Source organism: Oratosquilla oratoria, chromosome 41, assembly GCF_046742065.1.
Source record: "Oratosquilla oratoria isolate Oo_2021 chromosome 41, ASM4674206v1, whole genome shotgun sequence".
Lineage (NCBI taxonomy): Eukaryota > Metazoa > Arthropoda > Malacostraca > Stomatopoda > Squillidae > Oratosquilla > Oratosquilla oratoria.
In genome coordinates this window covers 5,682,501-5,707,868 of record NC_134817.1, presented here as the reverse complement: position 1 = coordinate 5,707,868, position 25,368 = coordinate 5,682,501, and the positions used below count along the sequence as shown (strand labels likewise).

The following is a 25,368-nucleotide window of genomic DNA, read 5'->3' as shown; positions in this document are numbered from 1 at the left end:
CATTAAAAGACTAGGATATTAAAAGACTGACTAGTCCTATTGATGATGGCTAGGTTATTGTGACCTTGCTTCTTTTTCTTGTATAACAGACCTAATCCTCCTCCCTCACCATTACAATCTTTTCTCATTTACCAACGTTTTCACCACATACTATACTTACTTGCCAGAAGGACAATTTACTCTCCATCATAGAATATGAAGTTAGGTATTTTCCATCTGGAGAAAATGATACGGCAGTTACTGGCTCCTGATGAGCTGGTATCATCTGCAAAACCATTAAACATTCTTCACAATTGTTCTCATGTAATTAGACATGTCCTGTATTTATTTTTGTGAAAAATGTATTACTATATATGCCAAATGGACACTCCCTTTACTGTAAAAGGAAGGCTAGCCAAGTCAATGCACCCCACCCTACACTATGATTTACATACATACATACATATACCAAAGGCTTTTCCTCCTTACAAGGGAGGTAGCCACTATGATTTAATTTAACATAGAATTATTCAAGAACCCCTCTTATCTCAGCATCTCAGGGATGAATGGGTCATCCTGTCCCCTAAATACCGCAGATCAAAAGCAATGCAGCAAGGCAAAGACCTTCCACAGTAGAGCCCAACAGCTGGAGTTGGTTTACACCAACCACTCCATGATGTAGTGACTGCCCTCCTTCCTCCCTTGCTCATCTACCCACAATAAATCATAAGATATTGGGGAAAAGTAAAACATACATACATATACCAAAGGCTTTTTCCCCCTACACAGGGGGTAGCCAAAAGAAAAAGGCATAGTTTTCCCCCTACATGGGGGGGGGGTAGCCAAAAAGAAAAAGGCATAGAAACCACTCCCACCCATTCCATTTCCTATTTATTCCACTCCCCTCCCTCCCTCTTATCTTGGCACCTCCTGGACGACAGGTCATCCCTACATCCTGTCCACTGCCCTGGGTCAGAAGAAGTGTCACATATACCATATAACTTACTTGACATTTGGAAGCTCGAAGCTCATACATAGCAATACTTCCATTCTTGGCTCCAGTAGCAATACGACGAGTATGAGGACAGTGGGACACTTGTGGAAATCCACAAATGGCAGGAAATACTTCATTGAGGCCTCGACTCTTGAGATGACCCGGATCCACACAATGTAATACTATATCAGTTACCTGTTATGTGAGAGTAAAATTCAATATAAGAATATGACATGACACTTTAGATTACACAGAGAAAAATACTAAAAGGAATAATAATTTTTCATAAAAACATAATTACCTTTTTGTTAAGTATTTCTTACATTCCTGTTTCATAGCAAAAGCTTGATCTTTTCCTAAACCCAGAGTACTTTTCCCAATCACTCCCTCTGTTCTCCTCCTAATTTTCTCAATCAAAACATGCCCACACATCTTTCTGACCATACTCAACAGACTGATCCCCCTCAAACTACTACATTCACATTTGTTTCCTTTCCCACTGTATAGCAGGGCTATACAATCTGTAAGAACCCTTCTTTCATATAGACATACATTGAACAATCTCACCAGCCACTCCATCAACATGATACCATCCATTGCAGGTGCCTTTCCAGCTTTCATTTCTTTCTTTTGATACATAGTTGCACCTCCTCTTTTGCAACAACCTTATCAGTCTCCTCCCACATCACAGTTATTCTTCTCTACTGCCATAATTCAAGCCTCCTTCTTATTCTCTATATTCAAGAACTCTCTGAAATATTCTGACCATTCCTCTCATTTCTCTTCCATGTGCTCTCCTCTCTATCTAACTTACCTCTTTGCACTCTTCCTTTCCTTCCAAAACAAATTTGTGCTTTGATTACAAGTCTTAAACAAACACAGACCCCCATCTTCCCTTTTGACCTCCCTTATCTTGTATTTTGCTTCCACCCCCATTACTCTTTACTTCTTATATTTCAAAACAGTAAGTTAGACTACTAACTTCAACCATAAGATCCATAATGAAGACTCTTTTGTGCTGTATCAAATAGTCCATTATTCGTAGAATTTCTGTTTTGGCTCGATACAAAACACTGTTATGTAGATTCATCTGTAACGACTGAGCATTCTGTTGCAGTGTGTTGAATCTTGCTACCTCTCTGGCCATGGTGGTAATGAAGGCTGGTGGCCGAGCTTCTGCTATGCAGGTGAGGGCATTAGATGCTGTTCTACATGAATCTGCTTCAGGAATTAGAGGTAAGCCATACTTCATGCTGTAAGAGAAATTTTTTTGTTTGTCATGAGATTTTGGAAGGAAAAAAAAAATGTATCTCATTTTTGTTGATTACCTGAAGGATACCGGTCTTCTGCAAGAGAGACCACAGGTAATGAACTGAGTGAATGTATTTCATTAACAAAGGAAAAGAACTGAGATAGGTGAGAACCTGGATAAGGTGTAATATTCACATGATTAAGCAGAAGAGAGTTAAGGGGACAAGTGAGATGGGAGTCTAAAGGGTGATGATGCTCCTCTCCCATGTCTAGCCACTTTAACTTTGCAGTTAAGAGCTAATACTAGATAAAATGTCACTAAAAATAAAAACATAGTGCATTTCATACCCACAGCAAACATACATACATACATATACCAAGGGCTTTTCCACCTTACAAGAGAGGTAGCCTAAATCAAAGGCAAAAATCCACTCCCACCCATTTCATCCCCACATACTCCACTCCTATTCACCACCCCTCCCTCCCTCTTTTCTTGGCTCCTCCTGGATGACGGGTCATCCCTGCATCTCACCCACTGCCCTGGGTCAGAAACAATGCAGCAAGACAAAGCACATCAACAGTAAGGCCGCTTCATTTAATTGACAACTTCCCCTCTCCATCCCCTCATGCAGAAAAGGAGAAGATGGTGAGAAATCCCTTTGGCTGCATCAAAATATCAATCATACATACTGGTCACATATTCAATGAAAAATCTCTATCTAAAGGTCTCATAAATACACACACACACACACACTTGGGTACATACTTGCATCTCTAAACATTTTAAAAACATACAAGTTAAATAGTATATATACAATAACTGTGTAAAGTTCCATACCTTGGTGCTAATCGATCTGTATCCGCACAGAGGTCTAACAGTGCCAGCAATACCTGGCGACACAAAAAGAGTTTAGTTTTTTCATTTTTTCAACTTGTCAAGGGAAAATGAGCATTCACTATTCACAGGGAATTTTTTTCTTTGCTACTGACCATCTTTTGTTAAACTAAACATAAAAGAAAATTCTTTGTCTTTCATCCCACACTATCAAAAATTATAGATGTTCCTTGTAAGAAAAAAGTGATTTTGATATGAAAGCTTAATCACATTTCTTTTTCAATTCATTAGAGTGAGGTGGTAAGGTATGGGAAAAATATCTCCTCACTACTTTCAGCCCCTATCATATTTATACCTTTCAGGTCAGTGTTAATGCAATGCTACAGCTTTTCAGTAACTTCTAAATACTTCAGTACAATAGGAAATGACAACATCTTACTTTAGCTACATCAAGATACGGCTCCCAAACAGGAAACCCTCGACCGATGAGATCCATAGCAGCTCTGCGAAGGGGCGTGTGACCTGGCATCTTGGAACTAACAGGAGCTAACAGTAGATATGCTAAAGCTTTACCTGTAATAATAGAATATAAATGATAGTTGTAATAAGAATGGCATAAAAACACTCCCACCCAAATATCTATCTCTGAATATTAATTTCCTTTTTTTTTTTTTTTTGCTGAACCCTGCAGTAGGAGAGAAGAATACTGCCATTGAGTGTTCCAACTTGAGTCGTAAAAAGCGACAAAAAAGGGACGGGGATAGGACTAGGCATCCTACTCTCTGTAGTCCCAAAAGGGGATATTCCTAAAAAAAATCAAAGGCATAAAAGGGTCCAAGAGGATTTTTCCAACCAGAACCCTGAGGTTTGGGTCTTTTAATGTGTGTGGATGTGGTACAGATGAGAATAAAGGGGAAGAAGGCAGTATGTTTGTGAGAAGAAACATGGATGTGTTGGCATTGTGTGATAATAAGTTGAAAGGGAGGGGAGAGTATAAGTCTGGGAGTGTATTTCCCCCCCCCCCCTACAAGGGAGGTAACCAAAAACAAAAGCATAAATCCACTTTCACCAATTTAATCCTCACATACTTCACTCCCATTCACCACCCCTCACTCCCTCTTTTCTTGGCTCCTCTTAGATGATGGGTCATCCCTGCATCTCACCCACTGCCCTGAGTCAGAAGCAATGCAGGATGACACAGCACATCCACAGCAAGGCCACTTCATTTAATTGGTGACCCCCCCCCCCACACACTTTCTGTCCCCTCATGCAGAAAAAGAGAAGACAGGGAGAAATCCCTTTGGGCTGCATCAATTTTTCCCTTATCCTTTCTGCAACAGAGATATTAAATAACATTTTTAAAATCTGTTTAGTTACTTTTCAAGCCAATTGCTATAATAGGCAGTAAGGAATGATGTAGATGGGAAGTGGTGATGGGGGGGGGGGGCATCACTGAGAACTTTGCCCCGGGGCTGCACTTAGGCATGTAAGGGCTCTGACCTCCAACTCCACTGCTGCCTTTCCTGCCACATTCACACCCAAATCTACAACTATCCACTTCTTCCAGTCTCTCTCCCTTAATACTCACTTCCAGTCTCCTGCCACTTTCTCCACTTGTACATCTAATCACCTTACTTTTACCCACATTTATCTTCAACTTCCTTCTTTTGTACACCTTTCCAAACTCCATCACTAAGTTCCTTAATCCCTCCTCTGATCCTGCTATGAGCACAGTGTCATCATCAAACAACAACTGGCTAATCTCCCATTTTTCTTGATTTCCTTTAACCATCTCCAATACCCAGCCCATCACCCTTGCATTTACCTCTTGCTCCTCCCCATTCATGTAATAATTGAACAACCAAGGTGACATGACGCATCCCTGGTGAAGTCCCACCTCCACTTCTAATTTTTGTGCAGCCTGATATTATTCTCAGACCTTTGATTTGAACTGTATGAAGACTACCCTTGTTGACTTTCTTTAAGCACTTCGGTACGATGATGCCTATGTAGGCGTCATGAGGCGCAAATGGGTACACAAGGATGCCAGTGTTAGCATCTTGATTATATATTTTTTTATAGTTGTACATGAGTTACTCCCAGAGTCTTTGAACTGGTTTGATCATGTTTTCTAAGTTTATTATTACTCAAAGTAAAAGAGAATGTGTAATAGAGCAGTGACTATATTTTATAATGTGAGTAGTGTGACACATCATACGTATAGCAGCCAATGCTGTGTGCAAGAATTTGACTCATACTGAAGTGGTTATTGTACAAGACTAGGCTGTAAAGGCATAGTTTATTGTGTTTTTATGCATTATTTGTATACTGTGACAAGTTTTTCTTCCTGTTGTTTGAAGCTTTTACTTGCTATTGTTTTGAGAACATTAATGTTTTCATTTGCCTATGTGGTTTCTTCCATGGGGATGAATGTCATGTGAATTTTGAATGTAACACCTTTTATTGTGGGGTTTCTGTTCAGTGGAAGGAATTGGATTTTCTAGAGAAATATTCAAGCCTTTTTTTTTTTGGATTCCATTATAATCTACTGACTAAAGTAATTTTAATCTTATATATAATTTCTTATTCAGTTTTAGGATTAAAATACATACATGAAGAATCACTAATATCTTACTGGTTTGCATGGCCAGCTGTCCAAGTCCGAAGCCTTCTTGCGAGTCTTGCCCGTGATACGCTCCTATAACTCCTAACAGGATAATAGCCGTTGCTTGCTTACGCCTTCCTTCTGATTGAGCAACTACATCACGATGTGATTCACCTGAAAAGTAGATATATGTTGGGTATTGTTAACAGTCCAAATGGGGAAATCAACATATGTACATACACACTAAAGGGCCTTTTCTCCCTCACAGGTGGGGTAGGAAGTGCGAGTCAGAGGACACATCTATCCAAAACCCATTCATCATATCTTCCATCTCTGCACCTTATGGATGGAGGGTCTTATCTACCTCCCACCATAGGGCTCAGGTCAAAGGCAAGACTGTGCATACCTGGACCTGGCTTTGATAAAGTACCTCACAGTCGACTTGTGTGGAAATTGGAGCATGCTGAAGGACTGAGAGGCATACATACATATACCAAGGCTTTTTCACCCTTACAAGGGAGGTAGCCAAAAAGGGAAAGGCATAAAATCATTTCCACCCATTCCATCCCTGAATACACTCCACACCCCTCCACCCTTCCTCCCATCTGAGCACCTCCTGGATGACGAGGCAAACTACTAAAATGGATTAAAGACTTTTCGAAGGAAAGATACATGAAGACAGTATTAACCTCTTCACTCTGGGGCACATCGCATGTCTGGCAGCATTAGCTGCCCGACGTGCGATGTTGCGTCATAATAATCGCATTATAAAAAATAAAGTCAGTGCTCAATCGTTTGTTCTCTTTCACCCGTGTATTTTGATAACCATAGAAAATTGATGAAGCCAGTTTAGAGAGAATGGAGATTACATAGGTATGACTACAATGAATATAATCAAGATGCCGACGTCGGCACCATCGAGTACCCACTTGCTCCTCATGCCGCCTATGAAGGTGTCACCATATGGAAGTGGTTAAAGGACAAGATGTCAAGCTGGAGAGCAGTAACAAGCGGAGTTCCACAAGGTTCAGTGTTTGCACCAATAATGTTTCATGTCTATGTTAATGACATGATGGAAGGAACAACAGGCTATGCCAATATGTTTGCAGATGATGCAAAAATCATAAGAATGAAAAATGAGGAGGATGGTAAAATGTTGCAAAAAGATCTACATACTGTTTTTCCATGGAGTCAAGAATGGGAAATGAAGTTCAATATAAAAAAATGCAAAGTACTTGAAATGGACAATTACAGCAAAAGGCCATCTTTAAACTATTCCTTGGGAAGCAAACACATTACAAAAGCAAAAGAGGAGTGTTGATAAAAGACAACCTGTCACCTGACAGATATATCAGCAGGATTGAAGGAGAGACATATGGACTACTGCATAAGATCAAAGTGGTGTTCCATTATATGGATGAAGAGATGATGAAAAATTCATCAAAACCCTGACACATCCAAGACTGGAATATGCATCAGTAGTATGGTCGCCACACAGAGTGAAGGATATAAACAAGATTGGAAGAATACAAAAGGCAGCAACCAACCTGGTCCCCAGCCTGGCAGATAAACCATATGAGGAAAGACTAGGGTCTACCAAATTCGAAAGATCATAGAGAAAGAGGTGACATGATTGCAGTGTTCAGGTCACTAATGGGGATAAATTGTATTGATAGAAGAGATATCCTGATTAAAGATGGGAGGGCTTTAAGAGGTCATGGAAGTTAATTAAGAAAGACCACATATAGATGTATAAATATGTGTAATAGCTTAGAAGGTGATATAGCCCAAGCTCAAACAATACACGAGTTCAAATCTGAATATGATAATTGGAAATAAGATATAAATTAAGTTGGAACTATTAATGAATTTGAGTCTAGGTCAAATAATTCTGACAGTTGTCCCTGGACTCAAACCCAAGACTTGCACGTGGCAGGTTGTTGCTCTTCCAACTACACTACTGAGACTATAAGAGCAACAACCTGCCAGGTGCAAGTCTCGGGTTCGAGTCCGGGGACAACTGTTGGAATTATTTGATTGATATTGTTGTCATTGGCAATTCTATTTGAGTCTAGGTATATAAGAAAATTGGAGAATAGGAGATGAAATCCAATGAGCATTGCCCCTTTCCTGTATACTACAATTAGGTAAATACAGCACAGTACACCAAAATATTATGCAATATAAATGCATTTATCTTTTCAGCCCTTTATGTATTGTGATATCCTTTGTATATTATAATTAGTGCCAGATTACTTTTATGAGGGATATGCCCTGTACTGATGAAAGGGCATTAATTTATTGTAAATGCAATTTTAAAGAGATTATTTTTCAGCCAGGGAAGGTCTGCATAGCATAAACCAACAACTGCCTAGAACAAGCTAGTGTAAAAATATATAAAATATACTAATGGTACAAATATTAAAACTGATATTCCAAATCATTCTTACCATCCATTGGTTCTTCTTCTTCATGTTCTTCATCAAGGTGAGGATGAGGTTCCATTGGTCTTTCACTAACGATAGTATGACTACCATTTCCGACATTGTTAACAGTTTGATTATTATGAGATGAGGAATTCTGCTGCTGCAGGAGAAGACCCATATGTTAACAACAAGACTGGCCAAATAATCATACATATATATATATAACCAAATACACTAAAGCTAACTCAATACCAAACCAAATTTCTAAATTCTGCATCAACCTTTGTTGAATTGTGCTCTGGTTTCGGAGACTGCATGGCTTCGTGATGGTTATTATATGTGGGTACTGTAGTAGGAAGGGGATCTGTATATGAAGGAAGATGTGCCGACCATTCTTCAACTAAAACTTTCCGTCCTTCAGCACCCATGCGAGACAACTCAGTCTTTAACAAAGCTTGTGCTGCTTCTCGTACCTGGCAATACCAACATGACTAGAATTAATGGCAGCACAATGATTTAATTCACAATAAGTTATAGTGATGATATTTACTCAGGCCAATGTTAGCTGCCCACATCATGGTCAAGAGCTAACAATTCATTCTGTGCAAAATATTGGAAAAGAAATTATGATCCACTTTGCTCCTGTAGAATACATATATACATATACCTATCTATATACCTAAGGCTTCTTCCCCCTTATAAGGGAGGTAGCCAAGTCAAAGGCATGCATCAACTCCCACCCATTCCACTCCTATCCACCACCCTTACATGTATTTATCTATATGCCAAGGGCTTTTTCTCCTTTATAAGGGAGGTACCCAAGTCAAATGGGTGGTTATATATACCACCCATACATACATATTCAAAATAATCCTTTCCTGTTCATAAAAGGGTGGCCTAGTCAAGGCATACCATCCATCACCCATTTGTTGTCCCTTCCATCTTAGCTTTTAAAATACATACATACATACATATACCATGGGGGTTTTTCCCCTTACAAGAGAGGTAGCCAAAGTCAAAGGTATAGATCCACTCCCACCCATTTCATCCCCACACACTCCACTCCCATTCACCACCCCTCCCTCCCTCTTTTCTTGGCTCCTCCTGGATCATGGGTCATCCCTGCATGTCGCCCCTTGCCCTGGGTCAGAAGCAGTGTAGCAAAATAGCCCATCTACAGCAAGGCCACTTCATTTAATCAGCAACCCCTCTCTCCAACCCCTCATGCAGAAAACGAGAAGATGGGGAGAAATTCCTTCGGGCTGCATCAAAATATAATTCACACATACTACATCACCCCCCCCTCCCCACTCCCTTCCATGCTTCACAACATCATCTATATACAACCCTTCTCCACTCACCCCTTTTAAAATACCATGGAAAAAAATAAAATATTCAGTTACCTCCTGACACCGGTCTTGCCACCTTCGGGCCAGGATCTCTACCATAGGAGGTGTAAAGGAGGTGGAACCAGACTGAGCAACTTGACCTGGTAGAAGGACTGTGTGCAGGGCTGTAAGACGGGACCACCCTTGTTTGATGACGACTTGCTGCTGTGCAAACTCAACTTCTTGTGGATTGTTCCCTTGGCTGCTTTTACTGCTTTGCCTAAAAACAAAGTATATGTATACATAAACCATATACATAGATTATTGACATAAACACTGAAAACTAAGGTCATGATTCATACTGAGTTTCCACGAATAATGTCTGTCTATATCTCTGTGTATCAAATGTTTCTACCCCTTCAAAGGGAGGTACCTTGAACAATGTCAAATTATCTATTAATATGTGTGGCTCCAGAAGACCACTTGACAGAGGCTCTATAGCACCCAGAATGCCTACCACAGTCTCTGGCCAAACTAAAAAGTCTTGTAGTCAAAAGCCAGAGCTTTATCCATGGACTGAGTGCCTCCCCACAGTGATACACCTGAAACACAAGAGAGGAAGGGTGGTGGCTTTGTCAATGGAAGGCAGGCAGCTCCATCTCTTGGAGGATACTTACATGTGATTTTTCCGTCTCCTCTCCTGTTCTGGAATGAGAGTTGCAGCGTTCATGTCTTGTAATGTATTAGCCAGTGACACTAACGTAAGTAGATGGTGAGTTGTCATGGCACTGGATATTTCCCAGTGCCCTCGTGATGTAAATACCTGATGATAGAAAGAAAAAAAAGAAAAGAAAATTAATGAATGTGTACAAAAATTGTAAAGATAAGCTAATATAGTACTTGATTTTATAAAAGTGAGCAGCATATTTCCATCTCCCTCTATTTTTGTTCACTTATCCTTATAAAAAGAATGAAATTATAATTTATAATCAAAGAGTTATGTATGGTGATGGCTACTTTAAAATAATATTTAATTCCATCTATATCCCAAGGGCTTTTTCCTCCTTACCAGGGAGGTAGCCAAAGTCAAGGCATATACCCACTCCCATCCATTTCACTCCCACTCATTCCATTCCCATCCATCACCCTTTCCTTCCTGTCATCTTAGCTCGTCATGGATAGCAGGTCATGCCTGTATCCCACCCATTGCCCTGGATCAGAGGCAATGCAGCAAGACACAGCACATCTACAGCAAGGCTGTTTCACTTAATTGGTGACCCCCTCTCCATCCCCTCATGCAGAAAAAGAGAAAACAGGGAGAAATTCCTTTGGGATGCATCAAAATATCATTCACACATCCCCCCCTCCATCCCCTCCCTTCTTTGCATCACAGTATCATCTATACACAGCCTTTCTTCCCTCACCCCTATCTCCTCCTTTCTTCCTTCCTTGCTCAAGAGAAATCACCCCTCTTGCTCAACGCTCTTTTCACCCCATCTATCCACCTTATCCTCAGTTGCCCCCTCATGTTCCCTCCTACCTCTGCCTACCACACTTCTTTTACTAATCTTTCTTCATTCATTCTTTCCTTATGTCTAAAGCATCTGAATACTCTTTAATAAACAAAGAAATAAAAAAAATCTTTCAGTCTCTAAATATTCACATTCCTTATTGCAAAACTAGTTTCATGCAATCATAAAGAAAAAAGAAAATAGAAAAAGAAAGAAAAAGAAAAAAGAAAAACCTGTGTGAGATGTTCCAGCTGCACCATCTCGGGTGGAAGTTCTTCCTCTAACTCAGGCGGAAGATTGATGGGCGGCATTTGGTTATGCGGAACAGGATGCCATGTTGGCATTACAAGGGACATATATCCTGCAATTACAGGGAATTTTAAACTTTCTTGCAAGTATTATGAGAACAAAACACATCTTGCTACTTTTCCAAAAGCTCAATGTTGAGATTAAAATGTGCAAAAACATGAATACCATGGCAAACATGGACTCTACAAAACATAATTTTCCATTAAATTGCACAGAAAAACATGGTAAGAGTCTAATTCATAATTCATTAAATTTCAGACCTCCCAACATTCTTATGTACCTTAGCCATTACATACAAAGCCAATTACATGATGGTCAAGGGCCTATAACAAAGTCTTTTTCATATAATAATACAGCACCCTAATTATTACTATAGTATTCATAAGCAAAAATGTTCGTATCAATTCAGTGCTCTCTAATGTCATTACAAGAAATAAAATGTTCATCTGTATTAATGTATTTTGTTGTTTTCTAGATGTGACAAGAAAGTATTCGACAATGTGAGATCTAGACATGCACACAGGCTCTACTTCCTACCAATCTGATGTTCTTGCCAAAACCTGCTGCATTACCTACAGACTTTTTCAGTATTTCAAAACCAATTCATTCTCATGTGTGTAAAAGCTAATTCTCATGAAGCCTTTCTAGTTTACATATAATCTCACTCACTGAATTTATTAATTTACATACCATTTAACACAGATTTTCCTATTGAAGCAACATTTTGGAAAACAACAGACATTTCATTTTACAACACAAACATATAATACATATATATACGAAAAACTACTGACACCACTCCACAATCAAGACGCTGTCTATAAGGAGGTACTGCTTACCTGATTTTGACAGAAGGCCAAAAGACACGGGGACACGAGGCTTGAGGAGACCAAGGATATTTTCACATGTAGTGTCAAGAGATGTATCTAAGCCCCATGAATGGAGGAGGGACATCAGAACTTGACCAATTTGCAACGTCTGCGCGGTTATATCCAAATGACGAGAGATATGAACACGGCCATCGTTTCCCTCTGCCAAGTAAGTGATTCAATTAGTTTTCCATCCAGAAGTTTGGCATTCAAATTTCCAGTGTATTGTTTTGGGTAGCTAATATTTAATAATGTTCTTGATTACTAGCAGAATTGCAGAACAACATAGGATTGGTATATTCAGGACAAAATATGGTAAAAATCGAGGAATGATAGGTAGTCTGGTTTGGAGGTGGAATTTTGAGGTTCTTAGACCTGATACCTCCCCACCCCCACAAGTGTTATTTGCAAATGGAAGGTTGAGTGTAGCTTTCTGAATGAAAAAAGTTGATATGATTAAATTCTTTAACTGTAGTCATTATGGTTTCCCACCTCTTCACTATAATGAACTACCAGTGCATGAATAAACACTTACCTTTGTCAGGAGTAAGTGAGGTAGGTCTAATGCCAACACTCTCAACTTTGGACTGGATAAGTGTTTGAACATTTTCTGCAGACTCCTTAACCTTCGACAGAATTCCTGGGTGAATTCAAGATGCTCTGATAATTAGTTTGTACAACAGTGTACAATGTCATATCTAAAACCAATTAGTCCTGTTTGGTATTACCACCATTATATAGTTTCAGCCTTATATATCATCATTCTGTTAATCACTAATACAGAAATTACACAACAGTTCAGAGTAAAGGACAATCTATTAGTAAGGATTTTAAGCAAAATACAAACAATAAGAAAGTGATGTGTGTTATACTTTGGAAAATAAATTTCTACCATAAAAATACAATTTCTAAATTCAATAAAGCCTTATAAAAATACCAGTAATTTTTTCATTATCATGAAATACTTTGGAGTTTCTGTTGTAGCAAATTCCAAATGAAAGTGTATCTTTCCTAATCCAAATGTTGTTAGTTTTTCTTCTCTTGCTAACTTCCAAGACTTACTGATCACTTCGTTTGCCATGGCTTACAACTTGAACTTTATTTTCATTGGATGTGTACCATTTCTCTTATAATGACCTAACTTATGCATGCTATCAATTTGGTCTGTTACAATGTTACATCCAAGTCCTTCCCATGAGTTATTGAGGTAATATCCCTAATCATTTGCATATATGTATGTGTATATGCCTGCATACATATATGTATGTATGACAGATGAGGACAGGATATATTATTGAAATTATTAATCAACATAATATTATTTGACTAATAATTTTCATAATGATCTCGCTACTAATTCCCCTCTATATTTAACTACTGTAACTTATATATGTATAAATACAAATATACAATGGTGCAAATTAATGTCTACAACAGGGGTCTTTGGCTATAACTACTTTATCAACAAGTATCACAATAGCTTTAAGAGCCCTTCAGTATCAGCAAGTTACTGGAAGTATAGTCTCAAAGTAATTGCTGGGTACTTCTGTTTGGATTAAGCCTCCAGCTGAATAAAACTGTGAGGGTTTATCTAGAACAAAACAAGGTGATTATACAAGGGAACACTAAGAAGGATATGGCTGTCACCTTTGCCCTAGATGCCCAGACACCCAAATAAGTGGGAATTACCAGCATCTTTGTGAACCCTGACCAAGTAATGTTGTAGGGCACAGGAATGAATATTCATCCATGAGGTGCTGAGATAAAAGGGGTGTTTAATGGGTTTTCATGTGTATGTAGTGGGTGTAGGCTTTAACTTGTCCATCCAGGGAAATGCCTTTGGTGTGTGTGTGTGTGTGAATTTACCTAGTTGTATTATATGAGAAGGGGAGCTATGCTCGTAGTGATCCGTCTTTGTATCTCACAACATCTGGTTTGTGTGTGCGTGTGCGTGTGTGTGTGTGTGTGTGTGTTTATTCACTTGGTCTTTGGATCACGTGTTGGACTCGTGATCGACAGCTATTTCCCTCCTGGAAGAGAGCTCAGAGCTCATAGGTCCGATCTATGGGTAATGCTATGACCTTACACACACACACCCCCAACTCCCCACCCACGAGATTCAGAGTAACGACCCGAAGCGCAGCGGTACCGAAATAATTTCGGCCCTGGGCAGGATTCGAACCAAGAACTGCGGGCCACTATGGTGGCAGTTCAGTGCTCTACCAACTATGCCACCGTGTGTGTGTGTGTGTGTGTGTGTGTATATATATATATATATATATGTAAATCAATCAACCTATTGCCCCTGCTCTCTTTTACAGAATACCTGCAGTCTTCAGTATGTACATATATATACCAATAGCCCTTTCCCCTTACAAGGGAGGTAGCCAAAAAACAAAGGCATAAAATCCATTCCCACCCATTTCATCCTCACTCCACTCCACTTCCATTCACCACCCCTCCCTCCCTCTTATCTTGGCTCTTTCTAGATGACTGGTCATCCCTGCATCTTGCCCACTGCCCTGAGTCAGAAGCAGTGTCACAAGACACAGCACATCCACAGCAAAGCCTCTTTATTAAATTGGTGACCACGCCCCTCTGTCCCTTCATGCAGAAATGGAGAAGATGGGGAGAAATCCCTTTGCGCTGCGTCAATTTATTTTTCACACATACTCCCTCACCCCCAATCTACCACCTACTCCCCCTCATGCATCACAGCATCATCCATACACAAACATTTTTCATTCACACCTATCTTCTGTCCTCTCCTGTCCTTCCTAAACAGACATTCCCCTTTCCTAATGACCCTTTTACCCCATCCATCCATCTCATCCTTGGTTGTTCCCTTACGTTCACTCCTTCCACTTCTGCCTTCCACACCTCTTTTACTAATCTTTCTTCACTCATTCTTTCCATGTGTCCAAACCATTCCAATACTCTTTCATCAACCCTATTTCCCAACTCCCTTTCCACCCCTGTTCTCCTCCTCACCTTCTCATTTTCACTCTATCCAGCCTAGTAATCACTATCATACTTCTCAGGCACCTCATCTCAAACACATTCAAACTCCTCCTCTCTTATGTTCCATGTTTCTGCCCCATACAATGCTGTCGTCACAATCACTCCATACGATCTCCTCTTAGCATCCATTCCCAAATTTCTATTTCAGTATGTATGTAGGTATATTATATTTCTATATCTTAATATTTTGCATTACAATGTGCAAGAACAAAAAGAATGCTACAAGTTTAATTCCTAGATTAAAAAAACTCTACTGTATGTCCATGATTAATTTTTCCTTGGATAGGGTACTCATCTAATACCCCTAAAATTTTCAGATTAGTCACAGCTCCTAGGAGGAAATGAAAATATAAATACAGTGTTTAATATAACCTTGGACAAAAATATAAACAAAAGTGCACACATAACAAGCAAGACCAGGATCACAAGAAAGGGTTCTACTATAGCATGTGCAGCTTCAGGTATGGGTAATTAACAAGGTAAGAAGGATTTTAATACAACTATTTCCTTTCAACAATAACAGGATTGGAAAAGGGTTTCTACTTCTTTGGTGTATTAATGTGTAAACATTTTAAGCATTCTACGTGAAAAATACTACCAATTAAGACTTGTGAGAATTTTTATTTGTAAGGTAGGAGGGTTCATACCATGTTTGTCTCTGTCCTTGAAAGTCTTCTCCATGTTGATTGCCTTATCCTTTGCCCGCCCGAGCAGGTCTTAGGGGGTATGGCAAAGGGAGGAAAATATCTGTGATGTAGGGACATATACCAACACTAACTATTCTACCTAATCTTGGTCTCTTCTTTATGCCAGGAGAAAGAAAAACTAATAGAACACTTGAAACTGCCTTTCATACATTTAGTAAGATCCTTGCACAAAATAGCCACAGGTAAAGGAGAAGCAATTATAAAGTAGATGAAGATATGTAGCAAAAAGAAATAGGCAGAAAAAAGGTGGACAGCAAGAGAGCGAGAATGCTTGAAACTGGCAAAACTGGGTAAAGTCATTACATACTGTACACACAATCTCAAGGCAGTACAAGAATTCATCTGTTATATTCTGTCAACAAAAAATTAAGCTTCATGATATAAAAACAGAAATATCTATAATTTAATTTTCAAATTATATTAAAATGGTATCTATACATCTGCAGGAATGAGACAGTATAAATGCTGGCAAATTTGATTTCCACATACATAAAGAAAATAACATTATTTCTTATTATAATATGTAAAATATAAAACCAGTGTCTCCTTATGAAATCAATTAAAACTATAGGGCAAACTAAATTTTCAAACCATCAAATCTATCTTAAAAATTGGGTTGCAGTGCATATAGAGAAAATCATCCTGATAATTTGTTGAAATTTATTTTACTATGTAGAATAAGTTCTTGAGATATATGATGGAATTCTGAATCAAAACATTCAACCAGCATTTTAGGCCTAAGTAACGCTGGTCCTTTTGACTAGATCCCGACACCCTGCAACCTCAAAAATCAGAGCTAGGAAGTTTACAATGCATCTGAAAACCTTACTATGTTGATCACAAGATTTTCAGTACCATGCCTAAAACCTGCTGCCACAGATTTTTAAGGTTGCATATACTTGGCAACCTGATCAAAAGGGTAGCGCAACTGGGGTTGTAGTTTTTTCATTATATAATTAAGTGTTACGATCATGCCAACTGTGCTCAAGAATTACACATGAAAATACACATTTCCACTGAATATAAAGGCACATCATTCAACCACATGAAACATGCACATCATAATTCACTATTAGCAAGTGTACATGACCATATGTGTACATAAAGGAATATGGTAAAGATGCAAGAACAAGCCAAAAGGGAAGGAAAGTGTAAATACAAGGTGGAACACTAGACAGATCTAGATAATCTTCCTGCATTGCTAGGAATCATTAGAGCAGTGACTGAGTTTTAGTGTAATTCTGTCTTCATTATCATAAGATATTGATCCCTGTGCTGATTTATGCTTCATTTAATTAATGACATTGATCAGTTGCATTGTTGCATACATAACTTTGATTAGAAAAAAAATATATATATATAAATATTGGATGGTACAATTACAAAGAAACCTGTTTAGCAAAAAAAGCAATTCAACAATGAATTGGGAAATAAAACTGATGTACTACAGCATGCAGAAAATGGCGTAAAGATGTAGGCGATCAGCAGCTACAGCAGAATGGCGCGAGTCTATTCTTTACTTTTCAATATGCTGGCATATATTATAAATTTGCTTTTGCTATCACTGTATGATTCCATTCACTTCAGCAAGACACACTGGACTACGGAAAAGTCAACAATGTGAATCAAGACCATCTTCTGTTCAGGGTCTGCTATCTAAATATCCTCGGGTACTAGGTTGAATCAAATCTATAATATATGCCACAATCTTGAAGGGATTATCATCAAGTAAAAGCAGCTAAAAGCATTAGTGTAAGCAATAATTACACCAAACAGTTAAGCCACTATACCATGTTTGTCCTTTTCTTTCATCTTCTTTTCCATTTCTCCAGCTTTATCCTTCACCTTGCCAAAGAACTCTGAGGATTCCACCCAAGCAGACACCATAAGTCATAACCAACATCATTAATAGGAAAAAGTAGAGAAGCAAAACTTGCACAAGATTATGCCACGAAAAACAAAGAAGGGTTTCTATAAAGACTTGACAAAGAGGTGCTGGAAAGGAGAACATATTAGCAGACAAAGTAGTTACAGATTTGAAACTAAAGTCATTCCATGTCACACAATACAGTATGTGGAAAAACAAAACGCACACACGATGTACACACTAACCCTTAACTTGCTGTATAAGGAAGATAAAACCATCACACCTTACATGAAATTGCCACAGGAGCTGTGTATTCCTACAAATATTTTCAATCATTCCTATGTACTTGCTCTGTTGTCATTAACTTGGATTTTTGTTTTTTCTTTTTATTATCAACTTAATGCAGATATCTTTGGGTTCATAAATTGACAATCACCAAAATCCTCCACAAAATAATTAAATATTTTTATTCAACTATATCACAAATACAAGACCGAGTACCCATAAATGTAACACATGCCAACAGATTAAGTTTGAAATCTGGTGGAGAGCAGTTTTCTTTAGAATGATGCCAGTGATTGGGCTTTTCTCTCTGCAGAAACAGTGATCAGGAGAGCCATCATTTCATTGTAAAGAAATATGTAAAGTAACTTCATTAGAAGGAGTAGGATGGAGAGGAAGAGGGGGACTGAGGGGAGAGTGGGAGGGTGAGAGGGGGATGGAGAGGGTGAGGGGAGGGTGAGGAGAACAAACTATTACATACTATCTTCCCAGAGAGATCTGGAGAGCTGACAACCAGTGACTGTTTCCTTCTTCCGACCACTAAACTCATGACACGGAAACAGTCCCACACTAATACAACACAGACAGTAGTCAACTATCTTCCACAGAGATCTATGAAAGGACCCAAGGGCTGCTGCCAGCCATTGTAGGGTTATGGGTTTCTAGTCAGTGAAAGTTGAGGTGACAATTACTATTTTTCTTTTATGTTGAAAATTTCTATTACAAAGAAATCATGGAATCATTTAACATGTTGCTGCAGATGTGATACCCCAAAATAGGCATGCACGTATGTCTTTCTATATGATTGTATCTCAAGTAAAAACAGCAGCTGCATAGATGAATTTTTTTTTTTACAATGTATGCTTTCACTGCTGAAATTTTAAAACTGAACCACTACAAACATTATTTCCACGACCTTGCCAAGGAACACGAAACATTCAAACCTTCCTTACTTTTACAATAATCTACTGTACCACACCTGAGATAGTAAAATTCAATCCATGAGCATATAGAAGTACTTAAGTGTAAGGATAACAACAATACTCAAGGTGTAAGAATAACCTGCACTACATGTGAAATACGAAGAAACGAATATAATGTGGGGTAGTCAAACTTATTTACACAAGAGAAAAAAGGGGGAATTATACATCAAATGCGAGACTCTGTGGTTTGAATGGACGTTTCTGGGCATACATGCAGAAACTCCCGTGTCAAAAACATATTAGTAAATAAGCAGAAACTGTGCATGTGTGATTCCTTTGTGTGCCGGCAGCTTAAGGGAGAACAGGTGAGAGAGAACACCTGTTGCAGAAGTGCTGATGTTCACAAATATATCGTTTGAAGGAAATAAAAATAAAAATAAACGAATTCAAATGTCTTTGGGTCTAATGTTCACAAAGATGTCTTTCGAAGGGAGAATATGTTATATATTGCAACTTCAAGATGTTTTTGGTTGTGATGCTCGTGGAGTATCTTTCAGTGAAAGAGTAACAATCAACAAACACAATTTTGGATGTAACTAGTCACACTGGTCACCTATGAGAAATTGGATACCTTTGTATAAGTTGCTCTGACAAGGGAGGACATGACACTAATGAAGCAAGGTTTAGCCATGTACATTCAAGAACTAAAGTTCTGCATCTCATGTCTCAATGGCACCATTAATATTTGTTGAATCTTGAATTTGAAGCATTTAAGATTTTCATACAAATGCCAACAGAGTACACTGCAACTGAGTCTGCCATTTCAAATTCAAAATTCTACAAAATCTCAACTGTAGTAAAGAGACACAAGGTGAACACACTTAAGGAGATGATTGTACATGTTCATGAAAATTAAATTTAATTATCATCATCTAAATTTTGTCCTTCTCAGAACAGGAGCACTTGTGCGCACTTGTAGGTAAATATGCAAAGGGCCCAAGAGAAAATCTCAGGACATTGTTCCATTCACTACAATGGCAAATCCTCCTGACTCACCTTCAAATACAGAAATAGCTGTAAAAATGACTACATGTTAGTGTTTACTTTCATATAAAGCAAGGCTGTAAATCCACTATGTCAAATCAATCAAAAGAAATAATCTTTACAAAAAATAACTGTATTCAATGTATTAAGTGAGAACTTGAATCCTTTGAGGAATATAACAAGTACCCCAAAGTAAAACAATTATTGTACTATTCTATGTCTAATCTTCTATATGTAATATATAAACATACAGCCTTGCTCCACTAATTTTTTCCTATTGCTGTTCTCCACATTTTTTTCAATTATACAATCTACATGCTTACTGGGTAATGCAAAGACTTCTACACTGCACTTCAAAAGAATCAATCACTCTGATGCCCCCAGTCACTCTCTCTTCTTAAGACCCACAGCTCCCAGTTAACCAGCAACAGCCACCGGATTGGCCCATAAATCACTCAAGGAAGAGATGCTGTCATGTTTTCTGGATAAGGCTAGAACAAGGTAGTGTAGGATGAGGTATTCTGTATCTTTTGTGTGATGATTGCATCCAGGACAATTTGATTCTGTGGCCATGCCTATTCTGTGTTGATATGGTTTCAAAGTTAGGATAATGCCTGAACAAGGAAGTGCTAGAATAGTTCTTGCTTATTGCAAGAAGAATTTCTTGGTTGGGGGTGATGTCCAAGGGTGTCAGATAGAATATGGAGCCTTGGGGTTAGTCCTGGAGTAATTGTTTTGTAATGTAAATGTGTAGGTGCTTTTGTATGGATGTATGTAGAGGTGGTACCTTGTTCTAGATGTTTAAGCATCATTTTCATTTTGCCCACATTCATTTTCAGCTTACTCCTTACACACCCTCCAACAAAAAGTCAAACACAAGGAGAAATAATTGTAGCATCTATTTTTTTTTCTTTGTGTATATAAAATAAAAGGCATACTTCAAAAGTTGTGCTTTGAAAATCAATTCACATCTATGCAACTACAATCTTCTAAACTGGAAATGGATTATTGACTTAGGACTAAATAATATAAATATTGATCTTATCTGCTACTCTGAGTGATAGCTTTGCAACTATGCACTCTTCATTAAATTATTGTCCATATTATTTCCTTCTTTTTTTATTTCATCACCTGGTGATTATCTCCATGTACAGGTGTCCCTCAAATAACGCGGGGGTTAGGTTCCTGATATTACCGTATATGACCAAATCTGCGTATGCTGACATTCCAAATTAAATACCGAGAACCGTATGTATGTGTACGTGTGTGTGTGCACGTGTATGTGGTGTATGTGTGTGGCGTTTGTACGTATTTGCGTGTTTTATACATGTGTGTATGTGGCGTATATGAATGTGTGTATGTGGCATATATACATGTGTGTGTATGTGGTGTATACACATGTGTGTGTATGTGGTGTATGTATATGTGTGTGTCAACACATGTGTAAGCGTGTATATGTCTGTTTTTGATCTCCCAAACCACCACTGCCAGTAACAACAAGAACCTCATAAGAGAAATTAAGACACGACAAGCGCAGTCATTATCAGACTTATTAGTTGTGTTCCAAACGAAAGAAACATTACACTTCAACAAGTTAGGGCGGTAAAATTTCATGATAGCACAGCACAGGTGGTGGAAGCAACAAGCTAAAGCTGGAGGTTGACACGTGACCGCAGGCAGCCACCCACGGCTATCGCCTCGCCCCACACCCTTGTCTGAGCAGTTCCCAGTGTACAGAATGACTGCGTTATATGAGGATCGACTGTATATGGTAAAATAGAAAGCAGTCACCACAAATGTTTGCGATGTTGCCGCGTGTGTGCGTATGCGTGCCTGACTCGGCGTGAATTTTAAAACAGTTCTCTATATTTGAGATGGTTTTGAAATAAAATCCGTGTATGATTGAATCCGTGTTATTCGAATCTGCATTATTTGAAGGACTCCTGTACTATTCTTGTCTGAATCCAACAACACAATAACTCAACTAAGTCTAATATTATCAAGGCTTCTTGTATATGTATATATAGTAAGGCAATAGACTGTCTATTCTACCTGTATGTATTAAACACTAATTCAATGTATTCAGTAATGTGTATAACTGTTTCATAACACTCTGTACTGGATGACACACCAATATGTAACAGTAATTTAAGCAGCACATATGACCCTAAAATATTTTTCTTGAAAAAGTTATCTTCATTATAATTTTAAGTTAAAAATCAGAGAGTGAAACAGTAAAAAATCAATAGCACATTATACATGGATTTTTTGGTGGAAAAAATCAAAAGACGAACTTCATATTAGGAAATATAAAACTAAATTATGCACTTACCTGCAATCTTTTTAGCACCTTCGGGTGATGCTGGATGGGTTAGTACATTCATACGTTGATACTGACTACTCTGGATGAGTTCATTTGCTTCTAATGTTCCCGGGGACATTAAGGCATATTCATCACTCAACAGCTGAACTAAAATTTCAAACGTGTCATAATTAGTCTCCACACTCAACATTCAACTATTCTATTTAAGTCTTTATTTACATTAACACATAAAACATACACATAAGGTGTGTGTGTATGGGGGGGGGGGGTTGAGTCATAGCATATATCCACTCTACACCTATCCTCACTGTCCCTCCCATCTTAGCTCCTCATGGATAAAGGGTCATCCCTGTCCCCTGCCACATTGCTTGGGTCAGAGGCAATACAGTAAGACAGCACCCCCACAGCAGGGCCTGACAGTTGACGATGGCTTCCTCCCACTGGTCCATTACACAGCAATTCCACCTCTCCTCATCTACTCAAGAAATATACAGAGCAGACAAGAAGAAATCCCTTTAGTTTACATTTCTTCACCCATTTACAACCACTCTTCACTTCAAGCTATCTTTTGCCTTCTCCTCTCCTTGCTCAACAGACATTCCCCTTCTATTCATTGCCCTCTTCACCCCATCCATCTATCTTATTCTTGGTTTTTCTCTCAAGTTCCCTCTACTTCTGCCTTCCACACTTGTTTTGCTAGTCTTTTCTTCACTCATTCTTTCCATATGCCCAAACCATCCCAGAATTCTTTGATCCACTCTATTTGCTGGCACTTTCCACCCCAGCTCTCTGCATCAACTCCATATTTCTCACTCTAGCCATCCTCATAACTCATATAGTACCTATTAAACACCTTTTCTCATACATATACGAACATCATCACTCCCTCCTTATCATACACTATTATTCAAGAAAAAACTCACCAATGAGAGCTTCAATATCAAAGAAGAGCACATGTGAATTGGCATCTTGCTTGTGTGTTCGGAGCCCTTGGACCATAAGGGGACACGTACGGAGTTTGGAATGGTCATGAATATCCTGTTGATTATTTTGTTCCCCAAGGACTTGCTGAATACCACGCTAATTTGATGAAAAAATAAATAATCAATGACTGTTTATGAAAGCAAGAAACAATGAAAGCATTTCAGTTTATCTATACTATTAGCCCTGTATACTATATTTACTGAAAAGAAGAATAACAGGATGTTCACAGTTGGTAAAAACAACTGGGGCATAAAGAATTGTATTGGTATATATTGTATTGTATTGTATAAATTTATTGGAGTTTTATGATTCAGAAGGCAGCTACTTTCATTTAAAATTCATTGTAATATATCAACATAGAAACCAGTTTGTTCTGATACAGATATGGACAACAGCATACTTTGAAAGAGCAATACATCTATAAAACTATCTCCTGCTTATAAGCATATCATATTGATTAACTCTTAGAGAAAATAAGAGCAAGAATGCTGGGCAAAGACTTGGAATCAGCGGGCAAGAAATGAAGAAAAATACAGACAATGAATCAATTCTTATTTGCAGATGACAATCTATTTGGGGTAGATTCTGAAAACACTGAATCAGTTGTGACTGAAATTGGCGGAGTGAATGACAGAAGAAAGTTACATGTGAATGTGAACATAAATAAAATCACATGATGCAATCAACTTACCTGGGCAGCATGCCTTATCGCAGCCAAATTTCTGTGTCTAAGACCTCTAAACAAATGTACAGCCGGATTGGCAAGGCCAGCATCTGTGCTACTGACGCCTTGAGAATGTTCGTCGCATGCGCTTATTACTTCTTCAGCCTGAACGCCTTGTAAGACTCGATCCAAATGCCCTGTTAACAAAAGAGTTTACTCAATCCCTGTCTTGTTTTGAAATGACAAGGCTCACAAAATCTTCATGAAAATGTGTGGAAGGCCAAATAAAACCATGTCAGTCACTCTAAAATATTAATACGGACAAAATCATATTTAAAGTGATGCTATGTTTTAGAAATATCTTAAAATTAATGTCATGCTGGATCAGCATTGCATAAGAGTTCCATTTATTTGTTTAGCTACTAATACAGGTACGACACATGTAGCTTGTTGACAAAGATGGCCTTTCTGGGAGAACATGCAGATATAACTTCTTCACAAAGTAGGGACACTTCTAATAATCAAATAGTAGCAAAAATATTAGTGTATTAATAAATCAAACTGAGCAATCTCATTAAATAACTTTTCAAAACCCCTTTAGAAGCATAACAGGTAATAATAAACTGAATTTTAGTTTTCAAATTTAGTGATTAATCAAAACTGGAATGTCTAACATCAGCTGCCTTTTAATGGTAATGGTCAATTTACAACCATGCAAATTGGGTTTGTCAGGATGGTGAGACAAAGATGTTATGATGATTTATCCTTGTTCAAGGCAAGAAAAGAATCGCTAGAGAAAGCTGACTGTCTACAGCTGCAGGCGGTTAAGTCTAGTGACACGCAAATATAACCACAATAATTGGCAACTGACTTGTGATTGGCTCACCTTCTTCAAACCAAGGAAAGTAATCTTGTCTAGTCACTAAGATAGCACTCTTGGTTTAAGAAAACTGTGCTGAGATAAAATTTGAAACATCAAAGATTATTTGTAAAAATACAAAAAAAGTGACCACACAAAGAGCAACTGTCTGGTTTTACTTGTTTCCTATCCATTTATGTACATTTCCTGATTGTTCTGTTTTTTTACTTCACCTTTATTTCATTTCTTTAATGTTGACTTTTATACATAAGCCCTTGAGGACTATTACCTGTTTCCATTTGCCAAATATAGACTGATCCATCTTGACATGATACAATGAGAAAATCGTGTTGCGGTCTCCACTTTACTGTTACGATAGGATAGAGGTGCTGTGACGCTAATAACACCAATTTTCTTTCCTTTATGCTCATCAGGGCAACACTATGATCCTCCGACACACTGCAGATACAGTTTTGTATCCTCGGCTGCAAGAAAATTACATGCAACAATTGATAAGCATGTTAATCTAGAAACTGCTGAAAAAACAAAACATAAAACATGATTATTTCCTGACCCTTTGCTACTTG

General features: G+C 38.3%; 1 protein-coding gene across 7 annotated transcripts in view; it reads right to left on the bottom strand.

Moving 5' to 3' along the window:
• Nucleotides 1–25,368, bottom strand: part of Rbcn-3B (WD repeat-containing protein Rbcn-3B) — a 72,485-nt gene that overhangs the window by 3,374 nt on the left and 43,743 nt on the right. For 2 of the 7 annotated variants that reach the window (XM_076177822.1, XM_076177829.1), the window contains 20 exons: nucleotides 25,071–25,266; nucleotides 23,950–24,119; nucleotides 23,198–23,354; nucleotides 22,284–22,421; nucleotides 19,964–19,981; nucleotides 17,626–17,694; nucleotides 15,776–15,844; nucleotides 12,643–12,747; nucleotides 12,078–12,269; nucleotides 11,163–11,290; nucleotides 10,096–10,241; nucleotides 9,494–9,698; nucleotides 8,372–8,563; nucleotides 8,115–8,250; nucleotides 5,695–5,838; nucleotides 3,499–3,632; nucleotides 3,063–3,115; nucleotides 1,956–2,226; nucleotides 986–1,168; nucleotides 161–265 (listed from right to left, as the gene is read on the bottom strand). In XM_076177822.1, the coding sequence (XP_076033937.1) occupies nucleotides 161–265; nucleotides 986–1,168; nucleotides 1,956–2,226; nucleotides 3,063–3,115; nucleotides 3,499–3,632; nucleotides 5,695–5,838; nucleotides 8,115–8,250; nucleotides 8,372–8,563; nucleotides 9,494–9,698; nucleotides 10,096–10,241; nucleotides 11,163–11,290; nucleotides 12,078–12,269; nucleotides 12,643–12,747; nucleotides 15,776–15,844; nucleotides 17,626–17,694; nucleotides 19,964–19,981; nucleotides 22,284–22,421; nucleotides 23,198–23,354; nucleotides 23,950–24,119; nucleotides 25,071–25,266 (2,811 nt within the window). The remainder of the gene's footprint in view (nucleotides 1–160; nucleotides 266–985; nucleotides 1,169–1,955; nucleotides 2,227–3,062; nucleotides 3,116–3,498; nucleotides 3,633–5,694; nucleotides 5,839–8,114; nucleotides 8,251–8,371; nucleotides 8,564–9,493; nucleotides 9,699–10,095; nucleotides 10,242–11,162; nucleotides 11,291–12,077; nucleotides 12,270–12,642; nucleotides 12,748–15,775; nucleotides 15,845–17,625; nucleotides 17,695–19,963; nucleotides 19,982–22,283; nucleotides 22,422–23,197; nucleotides 23,355–23,949; nucleotides 24,120–25,070; nucleotides 25,267–25,368) is intronic. The other 5 variants (XM_076177823.1, XM_076177826.1, XM_076177824.1 and 2 more) reach the window with 5 other exon arrangements.